The sequence below is a fragment of the Dama dama genome, chromosome X, assembly GCF_033118175.1.
Source record: "Dama dama isolate Ldn47 chromosome X, ASM3311817v1, whole genome shotgun sequence".
Lineage (NCBI taxonomy): Eukaryota > Metazoa > Chordata > Mammalia > Artiodactyla > Cervidae > Dama > Dama dama.
The window spans coordinates 122,681,976-122,705,054 of NC_083714.1; the positions used below are offsets into that span (position 1 = coordinate 122,681,976).

The 23,079-nt window shown below is 38.6% G+C and overlaps 1 protein-coding gene across 4 annotated transcripts in view; it reads right to left on the minus strand.

Annotated features, from left to right (window-relative positions):
- The window catches only part of GK (glycerol kinase), a 79,351-nt gene that overhangs the window by 38,405 nt on the left and 17,867 nt on the right, over window positions 1–23,079 (minus strand). For 3 of the 4 annotated variants that reach the window (XM_061137089.1, XM_061137090.1, XM_061137092.1), the window contains 7 exons: window positions 19,350–19,427; window positions 12,130–12,213; window positions 8,356–8,432; window positions 5,828–5,965; window positions 3,673–3,782; window positions 2,992–3,058; window positions 99–134 (listed from right to left, as the gene is read on the minus strand). In XM_061137089.1, coding sequence (XP_060993072.1) covers window positions 99–134; window positions 2,992–3,058; window positions 3,673–3,782; window positions 5,828–5,965; window positions 8,356–8,432; window positions 12,130–12,213; window positions 19,350–19,427 — 590 coding nt within the window. The remainder of the gene's footprint in view (window positions 1–98; window positions 135–2,991; window positions 3,059–3,672; window positions 3,783–5,827; window positions 5,966–8,355; window positions 8,433–12,129; window positions 12,214–19,349; window positions 19,428–23,079) is intronic. The other variant, XM_061137091.1, reaches the window with a different exon arrangement.

Sequence of the window (23,079 nt, forward strand, 5' to 3'; positions counted from 1 at the left end):
CCATAGTTAAAGAAGGAACAGATTGATTAAGGGAAGCCAGAACATGAAAGGGGGTGGGGTAGGGAGGTGGTAGGGAGATGTTTGGTGATGAAACTTACCCCAGATATTGGCACACCTTCCAAGGCCCCAGCTTTCTAATAAAATTTTAAAAAAGGATTATGAATAATCACAAATTTGGCTCTACTAACATAACTGTAACAGAAATGAACACAAATAGCAACATGCCAGAGCATGTGGGCAGACAAGACAAAGCAAGTGTTTCAACTACATGAGTGGTTCAGAGAGAGAGATACTAGAAATAGTCCTTGAAGAGACATGGACATAAAACACTGGACAGGGAGCCAGGAGATGCAGGACCTACTCCTGGTTAGTTAGTTAGTTAGTCACTGAGCAGGCTGCTGAAACTTCTCTATACCTCAATTTATTCATCTACAAAATGGGCCTGAGCTTATATGAACGCCACAGACCATTAGCTCTTTGCAATTATTGCTGTTACTATGAACAGACTAACACATCCTTCACAATGAACACAGAGCTATCAAACCAGCATGGAACATGTTTATTTTGGAAGGCCTTATTTTACCAACTGTTCTTCCTACCCAAACTGCTCTTAATAAGAAACAAGAGAGGGGTTCGGGTATGGGGCATTAGTTGTTCATAGCCAACATCATTCCTCAAGTTTTGATAAGCAAGAGTTAATTTGTATCATGAATAGTGGTTTTGATTTTGAGCCAGTATGGCCAGCACTCTAAGGAAGAAATGAGATTTAAGTGGCTGACTGTGAACTTTACTAAATTTAATTTTGAAAAAACTACTTAGACTAATACAAACCAACACGTATTGATATCAAGGAATTAGGGGAAAGGAATATGATCCCCAAAGTACCTGTGATGTATTGATGTACTTTCATTTAAAAGTTCATTTGGGTTTTTCCATATCATCTTACAGAAAAACCCAAACAAACATTATGACAAACCTGATATTAGGAAGAGGACCAAACCAAAGCTTTCACCTGACATTCCCATCTGCCATTTCTCTGGGAGTTTTGGGTTCCCTCTGTGTGATAGTGAGGGGAAGAAGAGAAGCCACCTCACACAGCTATGGTTAGGAAATAAGAGCATGCATGTGGAAACCATTCACAAAATAGAAAATACCCACTAGATGATGGGGTAATATTTTCTTTCTTTTATGCTTTTGGGTTAATCCAAGAACTTTTATTTACTGTATATATTCTTGGACAATCTGAACCTGGCTTATAAGTGAAAGTGAATCAGGAAACCTAGAGACTGGATATGTAAGGTATTCAGATACTGGAAGAAGTCTATGCTCACACTATTCAAGTTATTATCAAACTACCAGCAGAATCTACTATGTGCGGTCAGGCACAGAAAGCGCTCTTTTTTCTTTACGGGGAGGGGGTCCCTGGAGGATTCCTGGGAATATTCTCTGGTGAAGCATGCAGAAAAAGTGACAGTGCATTTCCAACTAGCTGGTCTGAAAGGTTGGGCAAGATGTCATTTAAGAGACGTAGAGTACATCTAAAAACTATACCTCATTTCCCTATTATGCTAAAGCCCAAAAGCATATCACAACTGTACTTTCTAATAGGGACCATCAGAATTTCTCATTTCAGAAAACTATCTTAGTCTTTTATTTTGAAACATCACTCCCAGTTTTATGGAGGACTTAAAAAGAAATAAGATTATGTTTTAACAATAACTAAAGCTTCACTAGAGCTTATAATAATTTGGAGGGTCATGGAAGAGTCTGCATTAATTTGCTGAGTAAATGGATTTCTGCTTATCTAAAACTAAATGGAAATGCACTGTATCTTTTCCAAATGAATGGGTAGCATCATTGGTGGGCAACCTACTCACCGGGCTATGAGAGATTTTCTATAGTCAGCAAGGGGGAGAGAGGGGGACAGAAGGATAATATTTTAAATGCAAGAGAAAACTAGGCCAGTTAAACGTTTTTTCAACCATCCTCTGAAACTGTTTCTCAAGAACAGTTTTTTTTTCCTCTGACCCAAGTCAGTTTATAGGTAGCTATGAAATTATCAAAGCACTTTTAAACTGTAGATAAGCAATGATTATGCTTCCCTTAAAAAATTCCATGTTGCCTTAAAAGGCTTTATTATAAATGAAACACTTAAGACTTCTTGCTTAAGCTTTAACCAGAACACTTGGGTGTTCTAGTAAGTAGACTAATATTTTTTATGAAATGTCCAAACATTATTTTTTGGTAATTAATCTTAGACTTTTCTTAATTTTTACCAAAAATTCTAGATTTTTGAGCTTAAACACCAGTTCAAATTGTCCTAAAGGTTTTCATTCCTGGTGTGTAATCAGAAATACTCAGCGATGCTATGTGTAATCTGTGCTTAGACTACTTCTGTGGGTTTCAGTGAAAGCAACAGTAAAAATGCCCATGATGAAAACCAGTTTAATTAACACACAAATCAGAACAGACTCTTTGCTTTCAGCTTCTCTGCTAAAGTTTTGTTCAGGCTGACAAAGAATCTGAGACATGGTCTGGCCATTAAAGGAGATTCAATAGGAAAGAGAATGCCACTAAAATGTGAAGAGACCTTCCTATAAATTAAAAGCAGGCAATGCAACTACTAAATAGTTATTTGGATTAAAAGAAGAAACTGGCTCAAATATTCCCTTATCAACTACTGCAGTTAGATTATCTCATCAATACTTCAAAATACTCAAAGAAAAGCCAATAAAGTTCATAGTATATAAAGTTTTATATGTAGTTTTATATAAAGTATACATAAAACATAAACTGGCAAGAAGGACTCAAGAATTTGAAGTTATAAAACTATTTAGATAATACTAAATTCTTATTTTACATACTGCCAACATTCATAAAAAATTCACGGGTCTCAAAATATAAAACATAACACAACTGATTGTTGAATTCTGAATAGTAAGGTTTTTTTAAGATAAAAATTAAATTTAAAAAATTTCTTTTTCTTTTTACCATTAGGCCATAGATCTCTGAAGAACTTCGGACATTTGGAAGAATTTTCATTGGAATTTCAAAAAATCTAAAAAAACAGTAAAATAAGATTGGGTATATAATACTATTTTAAGTAAATGTCTAGAAACATTTATATGAATTTAAAGGCATGCAAACAAGAATTAAAAACAGGCATATTTGAGAGTTAAGTGGGAAGAAATAAATAAGCCAGCAGTAGGCTTAGATATTTAACACTCTAACTTTATATAAAGAAATCAATACAAAAGCAAAAGTACACAAAAAACAAAGTACTTTTATAAAGGAACCTAATTTTCCTTGAAGAATAATCAAGACAATTACTTAATTTGGCCTATTTATTATATATGCAGTAACAGTCTCTTACAGGGAGCCCAGCCTTGTGCTCTGTGGTGACCCAGAGGGGTGGGATGTGGTGGGGGAGGAAGGCTCAAGAAGGAAGGTGTATATATACATATTCGAGTTGTTGTATGGCAGAAACCAACACAACATTGTAAAGCGATTGTCCTCCAATTAGAAAAAAAAGAGTATACAACATAGACTTGTACATTGTAGTTAAATATCAACAAAGTTTGGTGCTCCACTGACAATCTGAAAATAATTAAGATTTAGGTTATAGACAGGCAACAAATTAGAAAACTATTCTGAGGGCAAAAGACAACTCACTCGCAGAGCTCTTTATCCCATTCCAAAGAATGGATGTTGAAAAGCATCGTCCTGCTTGCATTTGTTACATCTGTACAATGGACACCTCCACTGGCTCCTCCGGTCAAGCTCTGGACAGAAGAAAAGGACATGTTAAATCTGTACTTATTCGCAATTTAATTTCTACTTTGTCAAGAGCCAGAATCTGTTGCAGACCCCATATAGCAAGAGAATGGAACCTTTCAATTACTTCATCTTCTAGTGTTCTTTGGTGTCCAACAGAAATACAATGTAACAGAACCACATTGACCCACACATGTAATTGGATATTTTCTAGTTGCCACATTTCAAAAGCATAAAGAAGCAGGTGAAATGAATAATACTGTAAGTTTTATTTAACATATTCAAAATATCCTTTCAACATATGAAATTATTACTAAGACATTTTACCTTCTTTTTTTGTATTAACTCTTTGAAATACAGTGTATATTTTACACTCATGCACACCTCAATTCAGACCTGCTGCATTTCAAGTTCTCCATGGCCATATGTGGTCAAGTGGCCATCATAGTAGACAGCAGTTCTAGTTGATGGTTAATGAAAAAAAAAATCAGTTTTGCTTTCATCCTCTTATCTTTGGAAGATGCAGAGTCTTATTAAATTTGATGTGCCTGCCTCTTGGGATGTTACTGACCTGTGTTGCTCCTGTTGTTCTTGTATGTGTGCATGTGTGTGCGTGCGTGTGTGCCTGTTTTGAAGAAACAAGTCTCACTGGACTGAACCTCACCGACCCAAACACATACCCTGAAAGCAGAGCTTTAAACTCTCTAATGTTAATACCCTTGGACCTGAACCACACGGATTGCTGCTTTCTTTTATGCAGAAGCAGTGAGAAGTGAGAAAGGAACAGAAGTGCAGAAATGGCATCATGTGGGAACAGGGGAGGAGGGGGACAGCTCAGTGTGCTCCCCCGAGTGTCCTGCAGCTCACAGTTCAACATACTGCCCTACTCTGGCTCCAGGCAATGGTGAGAACTATTGTCCGAATTATTTCAACTGTGACTAAAACATATGAAAACTGCTGGCCATGAACACAAAGCATAGTGTGCCTTGGCCAAGACAGGGAGGGCTGGGGAAGGCGCCACTTCCTGATAGAGGGTTTTGTCTGATCTGCTCTGTGGATCTGGCAAGTGACAAGAGGGGCAATGTTCCTTTAACGTTCCCCTGAACGTTGAAAAAAATAATAATAATCCCACACTTACAGAAGTGTTTGCAAATGAAAGTATATGTCTGAGATTTGCTTTAAAATTATCCATGGGGAGAAGGAGTGAGTATAGTGGGAACAAGTTTGGCCATAGCCAGTGACTGTAGCTGATTAATTATTCTAGAGGTTCATGACATTATTCCCTCCACGTTTGGGGTGTATTTGAAAATGCCCTTGAAAATAACTAAGAATAAGAGAGGCAGGGAGAAAGTAGAGGGAGAAAGTATCCGGGAAATGTTTGTTTCTACTCATTTATGTTCAGTTTAGGCAAGAAGATTATACATCAGAAATTTCCACTATGATTTTTCATATTGTGGCCTAATTAAGTAATAGACAGCTATGTGATGTTGAAAGCAAATGCTAAAAAGTAGTCCCAGGTGTATTACCATGTTAAATAGTAGAAAATAGAAGAGATCATTTCTTCTAAGAAATGGCTAGTAGAAAAGAAGTACTGTTAACCCTTGTGCAACACAGGTTCAAACTGTGCTGGCATGCTTATACATAGATTTTTAAAATAAAAACTATAGTATTACACAATCCGTAGATACAGACTGCCAACTATCTCCAGTGGGTCCTAGAACCAGTCCCCTGCACGTACCAAGGGAGTGAATGATAGGCAAGGGATACAGGCGACATAAATTTACTACTTGATAACTACCTAAATTAGTTATGCTAAAGGTAACAGACATGAGATATGGTTTTGGCAATCATCCTTCATTTTTACTGAAATAAGGCAAGAAAAAATCAAGAGGAAGTAGCCAAAAATGCCTCTCAAATGGAAGCTGAAATTTTCTGCTGTTTCTTGAGTGGCCTTTCTTAATGATGCTGTCAACTAAAAAGTTTGAAACTCTCCATAGAAAAAAGATAAGCAATTTAAAAATGTTTTCCATACATACATGATTTTTAAACATACCCAAATAAGCCATGAATCAATGGTCCCAAAAAGAGCTCTATCTTCTTCAACGGCCTTTTGAACTTTTCTCACATTGTCAAGGAGCCAACGAAGCTTCACCGCACTGAAATAAGTGCTAAGTGGAAGGCCTGTCTTGGACTAAATACAGTTATGACATTTAGCCAGGAAATGAAATTCATAACAGCGTAAAATGAAACACCAAATCAAAAAGGTCAACAAATTACAAAATATGCAATGACCCTAAAGGCAATCTCAAAGTATTATGGATAAAAAAAACACTTTTCCTATCTCATGGCACAGGAAAGCATGTTCGTGAACAAAGATCAGAGTGATATGTTCGCAGTTCAAAGAGCATCCATGTAGCAAGATAAAGAGAAAATTAAAGGGCACATGCCCTGAAACCTAGATAGCTCAGCCACAGATGTTAACTTTTGTGATTAGTATTACACACAGAACCTAGTCCAAAACCCTGCCTTTTATTTTATATTCACTGAAATTAATATTTAAAACTATTGAAAATCAGAGAATGCAAGTTTATCAATTCATAAACTAATGACCACAATCAGAAAATTGTTTTAGGATAGATAAGACTTAACAAAAACAATATATTTGTGTGCTAAAAATATAATAAATACATAGTCAAACACACATACATATTCAAATAACATAAAATTGGCGGACAATAGAGCTCAAAGACACGCCAGATGAAAGCAACCCAAAGCTGTTCTATTTAAGAAAGTAGTTGCCAGTTGAAATACAGTGTTGTACACACGAAACTTATATGATTTTTACAAACCAATGTTACTTCAATTAAATAGTGTATATATTGAGTTTGCATAAATTGAGTTTGCATAAATTCCACAAATACATTCAACAAAGGGAGGGTTACCTGAATAAAGGATAGAGGGTAAAAATGAAACAAAGGTTTCCTTGAGAATGGATCCAGTGCAACTCATTTTAGTTAGCATATCAAACACTATATTTAGAAGGGCTGGTGAAAGTGATTTAAAAAATACATCAAAATAATGCAACTATCTTTTCCTTCTCAATCCCCATTCTCATTTAGCACCTCACCTAACTGCAGGAAGTGATCCCTTTTCCTTCTCACCTCCCATGGATATGCGTAGTAAAAAATCTCTAACTATTTAACACTGTAATGCAACCTTGTAAGTTAAGAATCTTAACTCACAGTTTACTGTGAAAAGATCCATGCTCAAAAATTATAATAGAAATAACATATGGACTTATAAATAATAGAAATAACATAAGCTTCATTTGAGGGACCAAGGGTCATCCCACAAACCAAAGAGTAAGGTAGCACATAAGTATCTTATTTTTATGATTTAAGTAGAAAGTGTAAAAGTTCCCTAAAATGGCTTTGGAGAGAAAAACATGCATCCCATGAAGCAAAGCATGGCTGGAGGTAGGCGTGAGGTTTGGGCAGGTTGATCAAGAATAGGAAATGGGTGATGGTATATTCAGGACAAGACCGAAGTTATATGGGTGGGTAAGGGTAAAGGATGGTTTATTAGATTGATGCGATTAATGGGATTTGAGCACTAGTTGTGGCTCAGCTGGTAAAAAGTCCGCCTGCAATGCAGGAGACCTAGGTTCAATCCCTGGATTGGGAAGATCTCAACCCAGAATGGAAAGGCTATCCACTCCATTATTCTGGCCTGGAGAACTCCACGGACTGTATAGTCCATGGGGTCGCAAAGAGTCAGACACGACTAAGTGACTTTCACTTTCGCACTTTCACTTTCAGAACAAACAACCACAAGAAACTACCATTTAAGAGTCCCACTGACAAATATAAAGGAAATAAACCAAAAGCCCTAAACAAACAAACAAACCAAAAATCAAAGAAACAAAAAACTCTGGAATTTCCTTTTGGATACTAGGAGAACTTGACCTTGCTAACAAAAGTACCTCACCTGTTTTAAAATTTTTCTCCCCATTTGTCTAAAGAGAGATCTATATAAGGACCGAAAACTAGGCAATTTTTTGGCATCTTCATATGAAGAAAAGTGGAAGAGGAATTCACATAAAGGCTGGAGTGTCTTTTACTTTCTCTCCCTGAGTCCAGATGCCTAAAACCTCAAAAGCACCCAGAACTTTCTTTAATGGACGGTGAAAAAGCAAGAGAGAAGGATTTGGAAAGCATGGTGGAATTATAGAAGCACTCCCTAAGGAGTACAGTTTAAGCCACTGGGGCAGTTTATCATTCCCTCCAGTGCCTGGAGAATCCCGGGGACGGCGGAGGCTGGTGGGCTGCCATCTATGGGGTCGAGTCGAACACGACTGAAGCGACTTAGCAGCAGCAGCAGCCAGACTATTAATCTTGGAACATTATTTCTCCAATTCACCACAGGGCAAGAAAGACAGGAAGGTAATTAGCTGTAGAGAAATATTCTATAAATTGTATCAAATAACTATTGTGCAATAAGACAGAAAGCCTGGTGAAATATCCAAGTTTTTTTTCTGTTAAATGAGCATTTTAATAGCATATTTTTTAAGAGATCTCTTACCTTGACAAAGTTATTATTTCCTGGGATTCTTTTACTAAGACTCTCAACGGTAGACTGGGTTCTTAGGTCAAGCCACACTATAGATCAAAACACAACAATAAATATGAAAAACTTGATTTTAAAAAAATTAGACCTTAATGAAATCACTGTCAAGGATAGGAGATCGATTAGTTTCTATAAGCAATTAAAATGCTGTAGCTTTCCAAAGACAGAAATTAGAAAATTAGAAGTGAATGGGCATATTGTTAGAAGAGAGGATAAATTTATGAGGGAGAATTTAAAGCTTTTATGCAAAATTATAGACCAAGTTAGGAGAACAATACATACCTTAGGGTGCTGATTTTGTATCCTTTTTACAGAAAAAGATGAAAAAACTGTTTTGGATATGGACTTGCTATGCATACATGAGTGCAGAAAAAAATCTAAATGTAAGGCAGGCTAGTTACCAGGGCAAAATGCACAGCTCAGGATCACTGTACTAGGTATAAAAGGCTGTACCTTGGAAAAACTGGGTAGCAATTTGTGACAAAGTAGAGAACCTGACACTATTATAGAGGGAAAAAAATTAGATTCATTTGCTTATGCACAGAATGCTTATTTATATTAAACTCTTTCAAAGTAGACTAGAATCGGGAATCATTACACGAATCATTTAAAGGTCACCATTCTTTCTCCTTGCTAGATTTTAAAATAAACTCTCCATTTTAACAGATCAACCTTGTTTTTACTGAGTAACTATCACCCACTTTCTGATCTCCCTAGTAGGAAGTTGTGTTCTGCTTTATGACAGAAGGCTTGGGAAAGAGAACGCATTAAAGGGTATACAAAGCAACTGTGAAAGATAAACTAGTATCAGCTGAGCTTTATTTGTCAGATTTCAGTTCTGAACCAAACTTTTGTAACTTTGAATCTGTGAGTGCTCACTCGATATTTTTAGGCACTGACTATGCTCAGACGCCTCCTGAAAACAGTCTATTTAAAGGGCACGAGGAAGATCACGCATGCTTGTCTGCTACCCATGTGAGTGCTGGCAGTTACTGTCTAGTTTGGTTCACCTTTAACTATACTATGCCTTTCTCTTCATTTAAAAATCAGTTACTTCCTGTTGTGGATTTTAATCAATTCTTTTTAATTACTTAAAGCATTATTTCCCTTGAGGGCAGTCTGTGCTTGATTTTGATGGTGGCTACTTTGCAGGAGAATCGAATCAGGGACTTCGGGATACTATACTGCTCTGGTCCCCAATCTTGTTGGCACCAAGGACTGGTTTCGTGGAAGACAATTTGTTCCAGGACCAGGGCGGGGGAGAGGGGTGATGATTCAAGTGCAGTAGGGTTTGAGCTCCTACGAGAATCTGATGCTGAGGCGGTAATGTGAGGGATGGAGAGCGGCCGTGAATACAGGTGAAGCTCTGTGTGCTTGCTTGCCCTCTATTCACCTCCTGCTGTGTGGCCCAGTTCCTAACTGGTCACGGACCAGTACTGGTCCATGGCCTGGGGGTTGGGTACCCCAGCTATACTGGTTTCCAAAGTAGAAAACAAGGCTCTTCATCACCAAGGAAACAGGAGGCAAAGAGGAAGCCCATGGAAATACATGGCCAAGCAATGACCCCTGCTCTTTGCTGCCAGGCATCCATTCCTCCTGCTGCTGGGAGCTGTAGCTCTAATTCTCTTTAGGAAACCACCCCTCCTTCAACCTCAGCCTGAGATTCCACCCTACCCTCGGCTCTAGGATCTTGTCCCCAATGATCGGTTCAGGTGTAGTCAGATTAGCCTGCTTGAGATTTTTGTGCTTAGTCCACAAGAGTCCCTGTTCTCAGCTCAGCTTGGGAGTGTGCAGCTGGGACCTGCTGCACCCTGGAAGAGAGCTGAATCGGTCACATCTGGAGTCAACCTCAAAGAGACAGACTGGTGGGGGACCCAGGTGCTACTGTCTGACTCAGGAATCAAACAGCACCTGAACAAAACTACTCATAGCATTTCTGGTTTTTTCCCCTTATAACTTCATTTTAGTTGGGGCTGACTTTTCTATGACTTGCCCTGGGGTGGATACAAGCCGTTAGTAGCAGCATGATGGAGTCTCCAAGGTCTCCTGTGTCCAGGGAACATGGCAATCTATCCACTTTGTCCACAGAGGCAGTGGTGTGTGACTGTGACCCAAGTGGACCTTCCTCATAGGCAAGCAACCCTAGCAGGTGTTAATGGCTGGACCAGAGTAACTGGGCAAAGTAGAGGCATTCTAGAGAAAAGTTTTAAATCTGTGACAGGTAGAATTCACAAACACATCTCTATCCTCCATGTTTCAAACTACAATGGGGTAGGGGTTTAAAAATCAATGTAACTTTGATTACCTATGCAAAAAAAATGAAATAAGATGGGTTAGGATGGAAAATGTCAACATTCACTGAACTCGGCAGGATAAAACTGACTTGTGAAACTTTGTTTTAGTTATGCTGGTTTGCTGAATCATGAGTTGTTATCAAGGGACACTGCTCTAGGCTTTAGGCTTTTTTTTTGCTTACTGATTCAAAGCCTTCCAGATCAGCATTTTTTCTATATTTTAATGGACATAAAAATTACTAGGGAGTTTAAAGATAAATCCCACTGACAGAAATTCTAGGACAATAAGTCTAGGGAGGGGGCCCAGAAATTACACCTTTTAAATAGATGCCCTCTCTTTAAGAAACACTGCGAGACTCAACAGCAGTGGTTCTGATCCAGAAAGCACACCTGAACCACCTGGAAAACTTTGAAATCACACATCCTGGTCCCTACATCAGAAGATTCTTATTTTATTTTTTCTTTTCTGGCCATGCTGCATGGCATGTGGGATCTCAGTTCCCCAAGCAGGGAAATAAACCCACGCCCCCTGCAGTGGAAGCGTGGAGTCTTAACCACCAGGGAAGTCCCTGCATTGTAGGAATCTGGTTGTGAGTCCAGGCAAGGAGGGCCTGAGTCCTCCCACCTGTGTTATTCAGTATTCTGCTCAAGCTTGAGAACCTCTTTTTTAGGGCAAGTTCTTTAGGACACTGAATTTGTCTCAATTGTTAATTTCAAAACAAAATTAGACACACACTGATGATCAAGTGGCTCTGTGACTCTATTGCTCTTGGACAAGGACTACTTAAGTTAACGGGGCACTATGCTCCTCACTTAAAAGCTTTGAAGTACCCACAGTACTGGTATCTGGTATCCACAGAATGAAACACTCACCGAAGAGACTCAAAACACTAGAGGTGAAATCTACATTTTTGGCTTTGCCGCCAACAAGCTATGTGACTCAAACAAGTCTCGTTTCCCTTTAGGACCTGGGTTTCCAGAATATAAAATAAGGCAGTTTAGACTAGATGGTCTCAGAAGTCCCTCTCCTTCCATTATCCCATGATCACGGAAGGCTGGCAGAATTTTTGTTTTTGTAACCAGAGTTTAAAGCGATTAGAATACATGGAATGAATTAGTAAAACTGCCAAAGAGGAAAATGTCAGTGGTCGGTACACTACCAAGCAATACACAAATGTTTGAAATTAATTGAATTAAGAACAAAGGAAAATTAGAAAACTCATTAAAGGAGCTAAGATGGCAGAATTACATGAGCAGAATAAGAGACCAAAAGCCAAAGAGAAGATCCCGAGCAGGAGAACTAAGCCCCATGTGGAGGTAATTTCTGAGAACAATCAGAAGAGGTGCTAGATCCAGAACCAACAGCAGCAGTCAATTTTCCCCAACACGGCTGAGTTGGAAGCTGGGGCGCGAGCAAGAGACAGAGCACCAATACCTGAGGAAGCGCCAGCAGCTGGAACTGAAGAGCCAGAGGGAACAACGGCAGCTGGATCTGAAGGACCGGGAGAAACTGGAGCAGCTGGAGCATTAGGAGAAATAATGGCAATTCATGCTAGAGATGGCCAGCTTCAAGGTTTGCGTTCTCTTCCTGACCATTTAGGACATGGTGGCTCACATGGGCAAGTTCATCAGAATGAACAGTTTTCTACCCATTTGAGTGTAGAAAAAGACAAGGAAGAGACGTGGAGCAGAAGGGGAACAGAGGCTGTCCAGTCAGTCTCTGGTTCAATAGCATTTCTGGCTGGACAAAGATCAGGTCAATTCCTGCTTCTTGTTCAGATGACTCTTCCCTACCTTGCCACACAGTCTGTGTCCTGGTTAGGAAAGTGGCTCAGTTGGTTACTGACTGCTGACCTGACCGCAGAACTGAAATGCTCTGTGATGCAGTGAGTGACTGCATCACTAGGGGATGTATGAATGGAATGTTAAGGGAACTGCTAGTCTCTGCTGAAGGGGGCAGGGCACCCATAGGAAGACAAGTGGATTTGGGAAGGCAGTGCTCCAGGAAAGCACTCCCCTGGAAGGGTGGCAGGAGGTGAAGTCCACAGAAAGCAACAGCATGTCTAGAGGAAACAGAAAGTTGCTCAGTCCCAAAGTGATTCAGAAAAACATCAGAAGGAAAACAGAGTCCAGAACACCATACAGCCTGCTTCTAGAAAACATGTCCCTTACTTAGACTAAATAAACTGGATTTAAATGGTTCCCACCATCAAATGAATAGGTTCCAAAAACCCAACTTGGGTGACTTGGAATTTGTCTTTGTATTAAATGAAGTCATATCCAATATATGTGTCACAGATTTAGTTTGTTCTGAAAAACAAAATTTTAAGAGTAAAGAAAAATGCAGTTGCCTCAAAGCCCATGGGTCAAGGTTAACTGAGTGATAGAGGAAACACTATAGAGGAAGAAATCTGTTTTAGAATATTTAGAAATTTGTATCAGTTTTGGTTAGTTATAACAGTAGAAGGGAAATGTACCAAAGCGGGCAAAAAAACCACACTAGAGATCATCTAAATTATTTTCAGTTGACTAGAAGCAAAGGCAAATAATACAGCTCCTAGGGATGATTTGCTATGAGGTGCTACTGGCCTGACAGTGAGATAAGGTAAGGCTACAAATTATGGAAGGACTGAGCAAGGACCGCTGACAGTTACACTCAATGTTTTGGGGTTGCTTTCCCCATAATGGACATTAAATCTAGGAAACCAGATTTAACTGCTACGTGTTATGGTAATTAGTCAAAAGTTAAGCTATTATAATTAAGCTGGGTATGAGGTCATTTGCAAAGGGGAAGAGACTATCCATCAGCTGATGACATTTTCTGAAATCAGGTGCCAAGAGAAAAATGGAGAGTTGGGGGAGGGGGCGGTGAATGAAAACATGTGTGTCAAAATTTGGGGGCTGAAACCTATTTCAGCTTTTAGGTGTATAAATGTCAAGATGCCAATGGCTGATGTGAGTGCATGTGACCCCAGGTAGGCTCTGCGTTTCCCCTAAGAACACCTGTTGTTTCAACCAGCCATTTCATCTGGCATTCCTGGACTGAAAAGGTCATCAGCCAACTCAGAATAGTGGCCATGTTCTGAATACTTACTGAAGCCTGATAGTCCACTAGGCATTGTTTTAAGTGTCCTATGTGTATAATTCATTGATCCTCAAGTCTATGAGGGCCATTTTTAATTTCTCCAGCTTAATCACTTAGGAAACAGGCACAGAATGGCAGTAAGTGAAAAAGGCAGAATTTGAACCCAGAATCCGAGTCCAGAATTAAATCTCTATGATAGAGATGTAACCAAGAAGAAGTCATAGCCTTAAATAGAATATGAAAAAACATAGCTCCAAGTTGAACTCTAATTTAGTTTCTTTTTATTTAAAGTGGCAGAGTTGAGGAATTCAAGCAACACAAAATATGGCAGTTTATTTCTTTACCCAGGATTGAAGGAGATGTAAGACTTTCAAAGAACTATGTAACAAAAGACATGAAAAAATGAAAAATAAGTGGATTGTGACAGAGTGGAATATTCCATATTTTAACAAAAAATAACACTCTGTTCCATTCCCAAGAAAAACAATACAAAACCACACCTTTGTTGTTTAAGACCAAGCGTGCTTAGGAGTTTTAGGAGGTTTGCCAGCTATGGTTTTCTTTCATGTTGATACTCTGAAACATATCCCAGTTCCCGAAAAGATAAAAGAATTGAGCTCAAGGTTCCTTCAGATCTCAACAGATGACTAACCAGATTTAGTCATTGGCCTGGGGTGAACTAATATGCAAAATTTTTTTAAAAAGGTAAAGAGAATGTCCAATGTCTAAAACTGTCACTCTCTGCATAAAGAGTCACATGTCACTGGAAAATTTAAATCCAGTACCTTAGAAAAAATGTTTGTAATACCATTTAAAGAATGAATAATGGCTGAGAGACACATGATTTTAATTGGTGGTTTTCTGTAATATACTACAAGGCTCACATCAGTGACTTTGGCCTCCCTGGATATTAGTCCTTACTATGAATAACATTTTGACATTAAATCATGAATTGTGTTCAACAGAAAGCTACCACGATGAGGGTCCTATTGCACTTGGCTTGCCATGCGCACCAAGCAACTTCAGTAGTGAGTGAGGAAACTTAGCCAAGAAGTGGGGAAAGAGCCGGGCCATCCGAGTCAGGCCAGAATGTTTCCCGGGCAGCATCAGTGAAATGTGTATATGAATTTGCAAAAATATCCGTTGATTCAAGCCTTCCCCCACTTAACATCTGAATTACCTGTGGAGCTTTGGCTTCTTTATCCGTTTAGTCTGTGGTACATCTGTCAATCTAAACCTCCTTTTCAATACTATTAAGAAGGCAGCAAGGCCTGTAGACCACTAAAAAAAAAGGTGGTTCTGGAAGGAAAAGGCTTAGAAAAATGGTGGGGAGAGGAGTGGAGGGAATTCTTTGGAAAATATTGATGAAGATAATGCTGAGAAGGAGAGAGAAAAGTCAGAGGGATGAGGAAAACGAAAGACAGACGAGAGAAGGCAGAGACCTGCTTCAGATCCAGGGCCACAAAGCTGCTGCAATCCATCTGTGAGGCCATCACGGCTGCATCATGGCCCAGGGACTAGGAAGGAGGGATGTGTTTTATCTCCACCTTGGGTACCACACCAATGTTCATCTCGCCAATCACAGAACTAACATAGAAACGCTAAGACCATATGAAGCTTCTAAAACAGACCATCTGTGCCTCAATGGATGCCTTTGCATGTTTTCCTATCTCATAAGCATATCGTTATAAAAGATGTCAGACGACAAACACACCCTGATGACAAGGAAGAACAAATAGCCTTTCTTGGTCTTCAACGTCTTCACCAAGCCTGTTTCATGTCCACTAATAGGACCCCGAATTTCTCCTCTCTGTTATTGTACAGGGGTTGAGTGAATAGATTACCTATCAAGGACCCCATAAAAATGGTTGACATAATAAAAAGCAATTAAAAAAAGAAGACTGTCCCTCTCCTGTGCTTGCCTATAACAAATACTGTTCATCGTTTATATAATTTACTAAGTAAACAGAGAGAAAAATGAAGAAGCACTGGATAGGTTTCAAGTGAGAAAAGGTTTACAAGAGGAAGGGACAAGAAGGAAGAAAATAGATAGATAGGGAAAAAGTGGAAAACCCACAGGCCATAATATAAATGAAGACAAAGATATGTGAAAAGCTGATTCTGTTTCCATCAATTCCCTTTCATCTTGTTTCAAGATAAAGCTGCTAAAGATTTCACATTGTGTTGATATTCTCAACTGAAAATTTGCATGGACATATGCCACCTTAGTATTTCCTGGGTGGAAGAAAATTGGAGGTAGAATTTATCCTTGTCATGACTTAGTGGTGTCTCCTCCCTGTCCTCCTTTTCTATTCTCTTTCCTTGTCTAGCCTCCAAATTTCTACCCCTAGCCTTCTGTGTCACCAAGGCAAGCATAGTAACTGCCTGGTTTGTCACTATCTGCCTAGGGGTCATCACAGAACCTGTCTACAGAAAGGTACTTAAACTTTAATTGCATAAATTAATGTAACCTTCATTCTTATGGTGAATTCATCTATAATAAACTGAGACTATATTAACAACTTTTTTTTTTTTTTTGATGCACCACAAGGCATGCAGGATCTTAGTTCCCAGACCAGGGATCAAACCTGCACCCCCTGCATTGGAAGCATGGAGTCTTACCCACTGGATCACCAGGGAAGTTCCTGTTATCAACTTTTAAGTATACATTTTGAACGATCTCTTTATAACAGAGCCACAAATTCTAATTGTCCAGAAATGAGCTTTAATTCCAAGTCCCATATTCAATTTGTCCAAGAGAGAAAGTCATTTTTCTCTCATGTTGGCACTCTTTAAATATTACTTAATTTCCTTCTGTTCTCTCAGGCTAAAAATCTTATAGCCCTGTTTTATTTTTGCCTCACGTTTATGCCCTATTCAATTTCCAAACATACCAGTTGTATCTTTCCTCTGAAAGGTCTGGCAAATTTGTCTCTCCAATCTTCCTGTTCTAATCCCATCAGCTCATTAGCGGTTTCAATTAACTCCTTTGCTTCAGATTTTACTGAAGAGAGTAATCTGGTCCTTTTTAATATAATTACTTACATGGTAGGATTTAAATGCTTCTTATTTGTCCTTTCTTCCTGGTTCTATTCCTTTTTCTTTCCTTTCTTGCCTTCTTTTTAAAAGTCATTCCATTTCCCCCCTTTATTATACATTATTTACTCTCTTACTGCTTACTCTAGAGATTACAACATGCATCCTTGACAGTACTGGGACCACAAGACACTTTAACCTCATCTACTGCATATTCCTTTCACGTACTGTTGTTGCTATGTAGTATTTAAAATTTTAATATATTTTGAACATCACAATACATTATTATTTTATACAGTCAAAATTCAGTTAGAATGACCTACATATTTTCTCTTTCTTGGCCTCTGTGTTTCTCCTTGCATTGCCGAATTTCCACCTGAGAACATTTCTTTCCTTTTACCAGAAAAAAACTACTTAGTTTTTCTTTCAGTAGGGATTTGCTTGTAATGATTTTTCTAAGTTTTGGTTTGTCGTTGCCTTTATATTTTACCTTCATTTCTTAAGGATATTTATACTAAATATAGAATTCCAAATGGATATTATTTTCTTTTAGCACTTCAAAGATTTCATTCCACTGTACTCTGCTTCCATTGAGAAATCAGCTAGAAGTTTTAGTGTTGCTCTCTTCAAAGTCACGTTCTCTGGCTACTTTAAAATTCTTTTTATCCTCAGGTCTCAGCCTATGTTTGTGTATGACTTTCTGTGTATATATCTTGCCTGGGGATTCATAGTGCTTCTTGAATTGGTGGCATATTTTTCAACAGTTTTGAAAAAACTTTTCTCTCTCTCTCTCACTTTCCTTTTCTTCTGGGTCCCCAATTAAAAATATGCTGAACCTTCTTATCTTACTCTATATTTCTTTTAGATACTTTTCTGCATTTTCTTAACCTTTGTGTGTCTGTGCCTCAGCTGTGTCTAATATGATGTAAAACTCATCAATGGAGTTTAACACCATTATAAAATTTCTATCCTTAAATTTCTAATTGTTTGCTAAGATTATCAATCTTCCCCATGAATTTCTTGAACATGCAGACCATGGTTAAAGCCTGGTAACTCTAATATTAGGATTTCCTATGGGTCTGTTTATAATGTCAGTTGTTTCTTTTGGTTTTCAGTCATTCTTTTTTTGAACGCCTGATATTTTTTAAATAGAAAACTAGAAATTGTAGAAGAAAAAGGAATGAATAAATAAGCACATCACAAAAAGTCTTCCTGGTAAAATATTTACTGAAATCCTTCACTATAAGTATAACTTCAACTAACCTAGTTGCATTATTTTAAAATGACAACTCAAAGTCCAAAGCTGCATTTCTACAATTCAAAGTTTACAGTTTAATAAGAACTTTCTGGTTCCTGTGAGTAGGTCCTTCCTTTCGTGAGGGGGAAAACAAATGTGAAACCCTAACTAGTATAAAAAGTTGGCTAACATTTGTCTGTGAAAGAATACTCTCCTAGTCACTAAAATTGTAATATCCTGCTTATAATCAAAATGAACTGCTCATGAGAATGAGAAGAAAATAAAGATTCAAAAGAGGTACTTTGTCTAATAGGACCTTTGGCTGCAATTCTTTGACCTTTTTTTTGCATCTTTAGTTTTTTATCACAAGTACAGAAGACATACTAAATGCTTTCTTATAACACAGTAACATTAAACACCTTAATTTTTTATAAAGATTCTTTCCAAAGGATTCACACTACTCATACAAAACACTTTTTAAGCATATTTTCTGCTTGAACGTCACTTTTTCCAATCTATACTAAAGTAACTGCAAAGTAAAAATTGCTCACTCCATAAATCATTCCATCTCTGACAACTTCTGTCTCCACTCCCCAACCCACAACCTGTTACTTTATTGACCAAAAAATGGTGCTTTTCTATTTGTGACAGAATAATGCCTTTTAGTGATTGTATATTTAAAACAGAATCTTCCTTTTAGTAAGTGACAGTGTCATTCAGTGCTCAATTGTCATGTGCTGCTAAGAGTGAGACTCAAATATATGTGGTTATTTCCGCTGAATAAAGCGTGATATCTAATGGTGGTATGTTTGAGATTGAGCCTTTCCATCCTGTGGACATAGCCATGTTTATAGCAGAAGGAGCTAAATTGATGAGATTTTTGTTTTCATAAGCTCAGCAGAGTCGATTCAAATGCCTATATGGGAAGAACAAGTACACAAATACTTTATGGAGAGGTAGATATGGGACTGGGAACATGTGTAATCTTGAGTTTTGAGGGGAGGAGGAGGTGAGATCTCTTTTAGGTGTCAGAAACAGCAGGGATTATGAAAAGTTCTAGCCATACTGATTCATTTGTCTAATACAGATTATCAGAAAGGGGAGAGCAAAAGAAAGAGTTAATTCAACATGGGAATAACTATCTGAAATTGGTAAATATCTAAGAACCCATTTCTTAGAAGACTCTTTGAGATTATAGGAAACATGACTTCATGCTTTTTGAGCCAGATGTTTTAGCATGACCACATCTGCAAGTAGAAAAAGGCCTTGCATTTGACATCCATGCACAACAGCTTACCCACAGCGTTGTAGAGAGGTTCTCCAGTTAATTTGTCCCAGACTACAGTGGTTTCCCTCTGGTTACTGACACCAATAGCTTTCAAGAGAAAATTAAACAGAAAAGAATTAAAAAAAAACAAGCAAAAATCTGAGGATAGTTCTCTTTTTTTTAATATATATAGGCACAAGTAAACAGAACAATGTGGGGGAAAAAAAAAACATTTGGAACATTGGTAGTAGTATTGAGTTGATTTTCTTCGAAAGGCCCAAGAAAAATGAACCTCCAAGTCAAGCTTCTTTTTTTTTTTCCTACAGACTCCTTCCCTCTTTACTATCAGCACACCACGACACAGACCCAGATTAATAGCGAAGAGACTCGCAGGGTGGCTTATAGAAAGGGAATGCAATAACTTCCCCAGTTTACAACACCCTATTTATTATGCTGAGGCGACCAGCAATAACCTCATTCATTTATTTACTAACTGCTACAAGAAATTTCCCTCTGCGTGTGTGCACGCACACATCTGCATTAAAAAAAAAACCAGCCACCGATAGAATCCTTCATGCTGGGTAAACTCGTATTATGGTTAGTTAGAAATTCAGTTTTCTTCATTTATTTTAATAATAGTTTACAAGACATAGAGTTTGAATCAGGCATAAGTACAATATGTGATGGCAATTACCTCATACTAATCTATATACAACTCAAGGGCTATAGTTACAGTAAGTTACTCTAAGGAAAATACCATTCCATACCATTTTATTCAGTTTAGCTTGATTCATCTAAATTGGAGGTTTTCAGACCTGGCTGTATATTAGAATCAACTGCAGAGCTTTTATAGATTTCTAGTACCCAGGCCCTGGAGCAAACATTCTAATTTAACTACTTGGGGTAGCATAAGAGCATTGGTATATTTTTCTTAATATTCCCCACATGTATAGAGTTGCATATGCTGGACTAAAGGGTGGTGGTGCTCTTTCAGAATTTAACCTTAAAGGCAATATAATCAACCCATTATGCTCAAATCTCTGGAATTGCCTGTTATGAGACCATTCAGACAGCACTTCTAGTGAAAAGATACTATCTCTCATGAGGCAAACCAATCTCTACTGCATAGCTTTGCTATTTGAAAAAAATCCTTTTCCTCGTTGCTTCCGCCTGTCAATCTTTGCCACACTCTTTGGAGATACAAGAATAAGGTGACTCCTTCCACAGGTCAGCCTTTCACACCTGAAGCAGTTATTCTGTCCCTCCAGGCTTTTCTTCCCTTGCCGAAGCTGAATAATCCAATTTCGTTCCACTGCCCCCACCTCCATACAGCATGGTTTAAAGTCCCTTCACCACCTCCTCTAGGAACATGCACCTATCTGTCCAAATTACTCACACTGTACCCCAGAATAAACACACTAGCAACATTCTGACCGACAGAGATCTAAAGGAGACCAGCAGCTCCCTTGTTTTAAATCATCTTCATCCAAAGCAGAGTTACTCATTGTAACACCTTGCCTAGACGTACAAAGATGAATGAGATTCCACTACCAGGAAACTTAGAGGCACAGAGTGAAAGGAAGAGATTTGGGGGTGATTTTTTTTTTTTTTACAAAAGGAAGAAAAAATGTTTGCCGGAATATAGGAAGAGAAAGAAGAATATGGGGGTAGGGGAGGAAGGTGTCTAGAAATGAATGGGACACCATCCTGGTTCTTACAGTAACAGAGGGGATGAGATTAACACCCAGGGAGCAGCTTCACTAGGGCAGAAGCTTATTTGCTGCCCTTGTGGTGGAGGGAAGGGGGCAAGAGATACAGACATTAAGAATAGGGACAGGAAGTTGAGGAATTTAGATGCCAGGGCCTCAACTTTCTCTATGAAGTAGTGTACAAGGCGATCAGCCAAAATGGGGATTGTGCAATTGGGCACTGTTCAATAGAGCTCAGGCTCCAAAGCCAGACTGCCTCTGCTTTCTAGCAGTGTAACCCTGGGTCTCAGTTTTATCTTCTGTAAAATGGACACCACCAATAACTCCCACCTTGAAAGTGCAAGTGTTAGCCACTCAGTCTGTCTGACTCTTGCAACCCCATGGACTGTAGCCTGCCAGGCTCTTCTGTCCATGAAACTTCCCAGGCAAGGATACTTGGAGCGGGTTGCCATTCCCTCCTCCAGGGGATCTTCCTGACCCAGGGATTGAACCCAGGTCTCCTGCATTGCAGGCAGATTCTTTACCATCTGAGTCACCAAGCAAGCCTTACCAGGTTCCAAAAAGGGAAACCTGAATTGATGCCTATTAAAATCGAGGACACACATATATCCATGGCCGGTTCATGTTGATATATGACAGAAATCAGCACAATATTATAAAGCAATTACCCTCCAATTAAAAATAAATAAATAAATAAAGAAACAGTGCCTGGCACACAGTAACCACTCCATACATGTTACTTATGGCTGCCGTTCAGTGACATCATTGCTATGCAGACAGTGGAGTGTCAGTCGCAAGGAATGGGACTGAATGAAGTGGGACACACAAAAATAAAGGAATTCCCTAGCAGCGCTCTGGGCACAGCAGAGGTCAGAGACCTCAGCAGGACCTTGGCAATGGTTGTTAAGGTGAATTTCACAATAAGGACTCATCAGGAATTCATGCTCTACTAAACTCTCCTATTCTTCCCCACTGCATTAATTAGCAGTTAACTAGTTGTCTGCTTCCTGAGTTGCAATCCTGGAGTTTCTATTCTACGCCCTTCAGGCTACCCTTCCTTATTGGCTCATTCTACCTGGTATTTAGAACATTATCTAGAGCTACTGCCCTCTGAGTCATCAGTCACAGGTTCCACTCTGACCACCCCTTCTTTCCCCTCTCTCTCAATTTGGTTCCTTCATGCCAAGCAAAAGTGCTTTTCTTGCAGACAAAGTCCAGCGAACCAGCTTTCTCAGGACTCTCTTCCAGACTCAAACACGTCTGGCAATGCTTTCTCTGATTCAGGTCTCTGAACTTCTGAACTCCTTTCACAAGCTGAATTCTTGCCATTTTTACCCTAAAATCCTCTAGGTTTTTCTATGCTCCTGAAAGAAACCTTTTCTGACTGCACAGGTACTTATCTTAATAGTTTCCAATTTTAATTCCCCCTTTTTCAGAGTAACATGTTTAGGTTTCATAATTTGCCACCCTAGTCAAGCTACAATAAGAGCCTATGACATACAAGTCTTTTAGCTACAGATATTATAATCATTGGCACATATAAAACCCAATGTATAAAAAAACAAAAACAAACAAACAAAACACCCCGATGTATTACTCTTGTATCTGGCAGATACTTTTTTAGGATTTTGTTTTCCTCAACACTGAGTGTCATTATAAAATTAACTAGTTAAATGCTACATTTAAAACCTGGTTAAATTTTGCTTAAGATTGCCTATGAAAAGTTATAACTGCAGTTAAGAAAATATAATGAGGAAAAAGCCTTTGGAAATAGTCCAGAATGTTATCATTGTTGTCTCTGTAGAATTATAGATGACAGGCATCCTTATTTAAAAATAACTTATAATTGGAACACATTTCTGAAAAAAAAAAAAAATGAAAAACACACATAGTAAAAGAAAGTGGCTCCACGGTAAAGAGTACATCTGCCAATGCAGGAGACACTGGGTCAGGACTATCCCCTGGAGGAGGAAGTGGCAACCCACTCCAGTATTCTTGACTGGAGAATCCCATGGACAGAGGAGTCTAGCAGGCTATGTCCATGGGGTCAC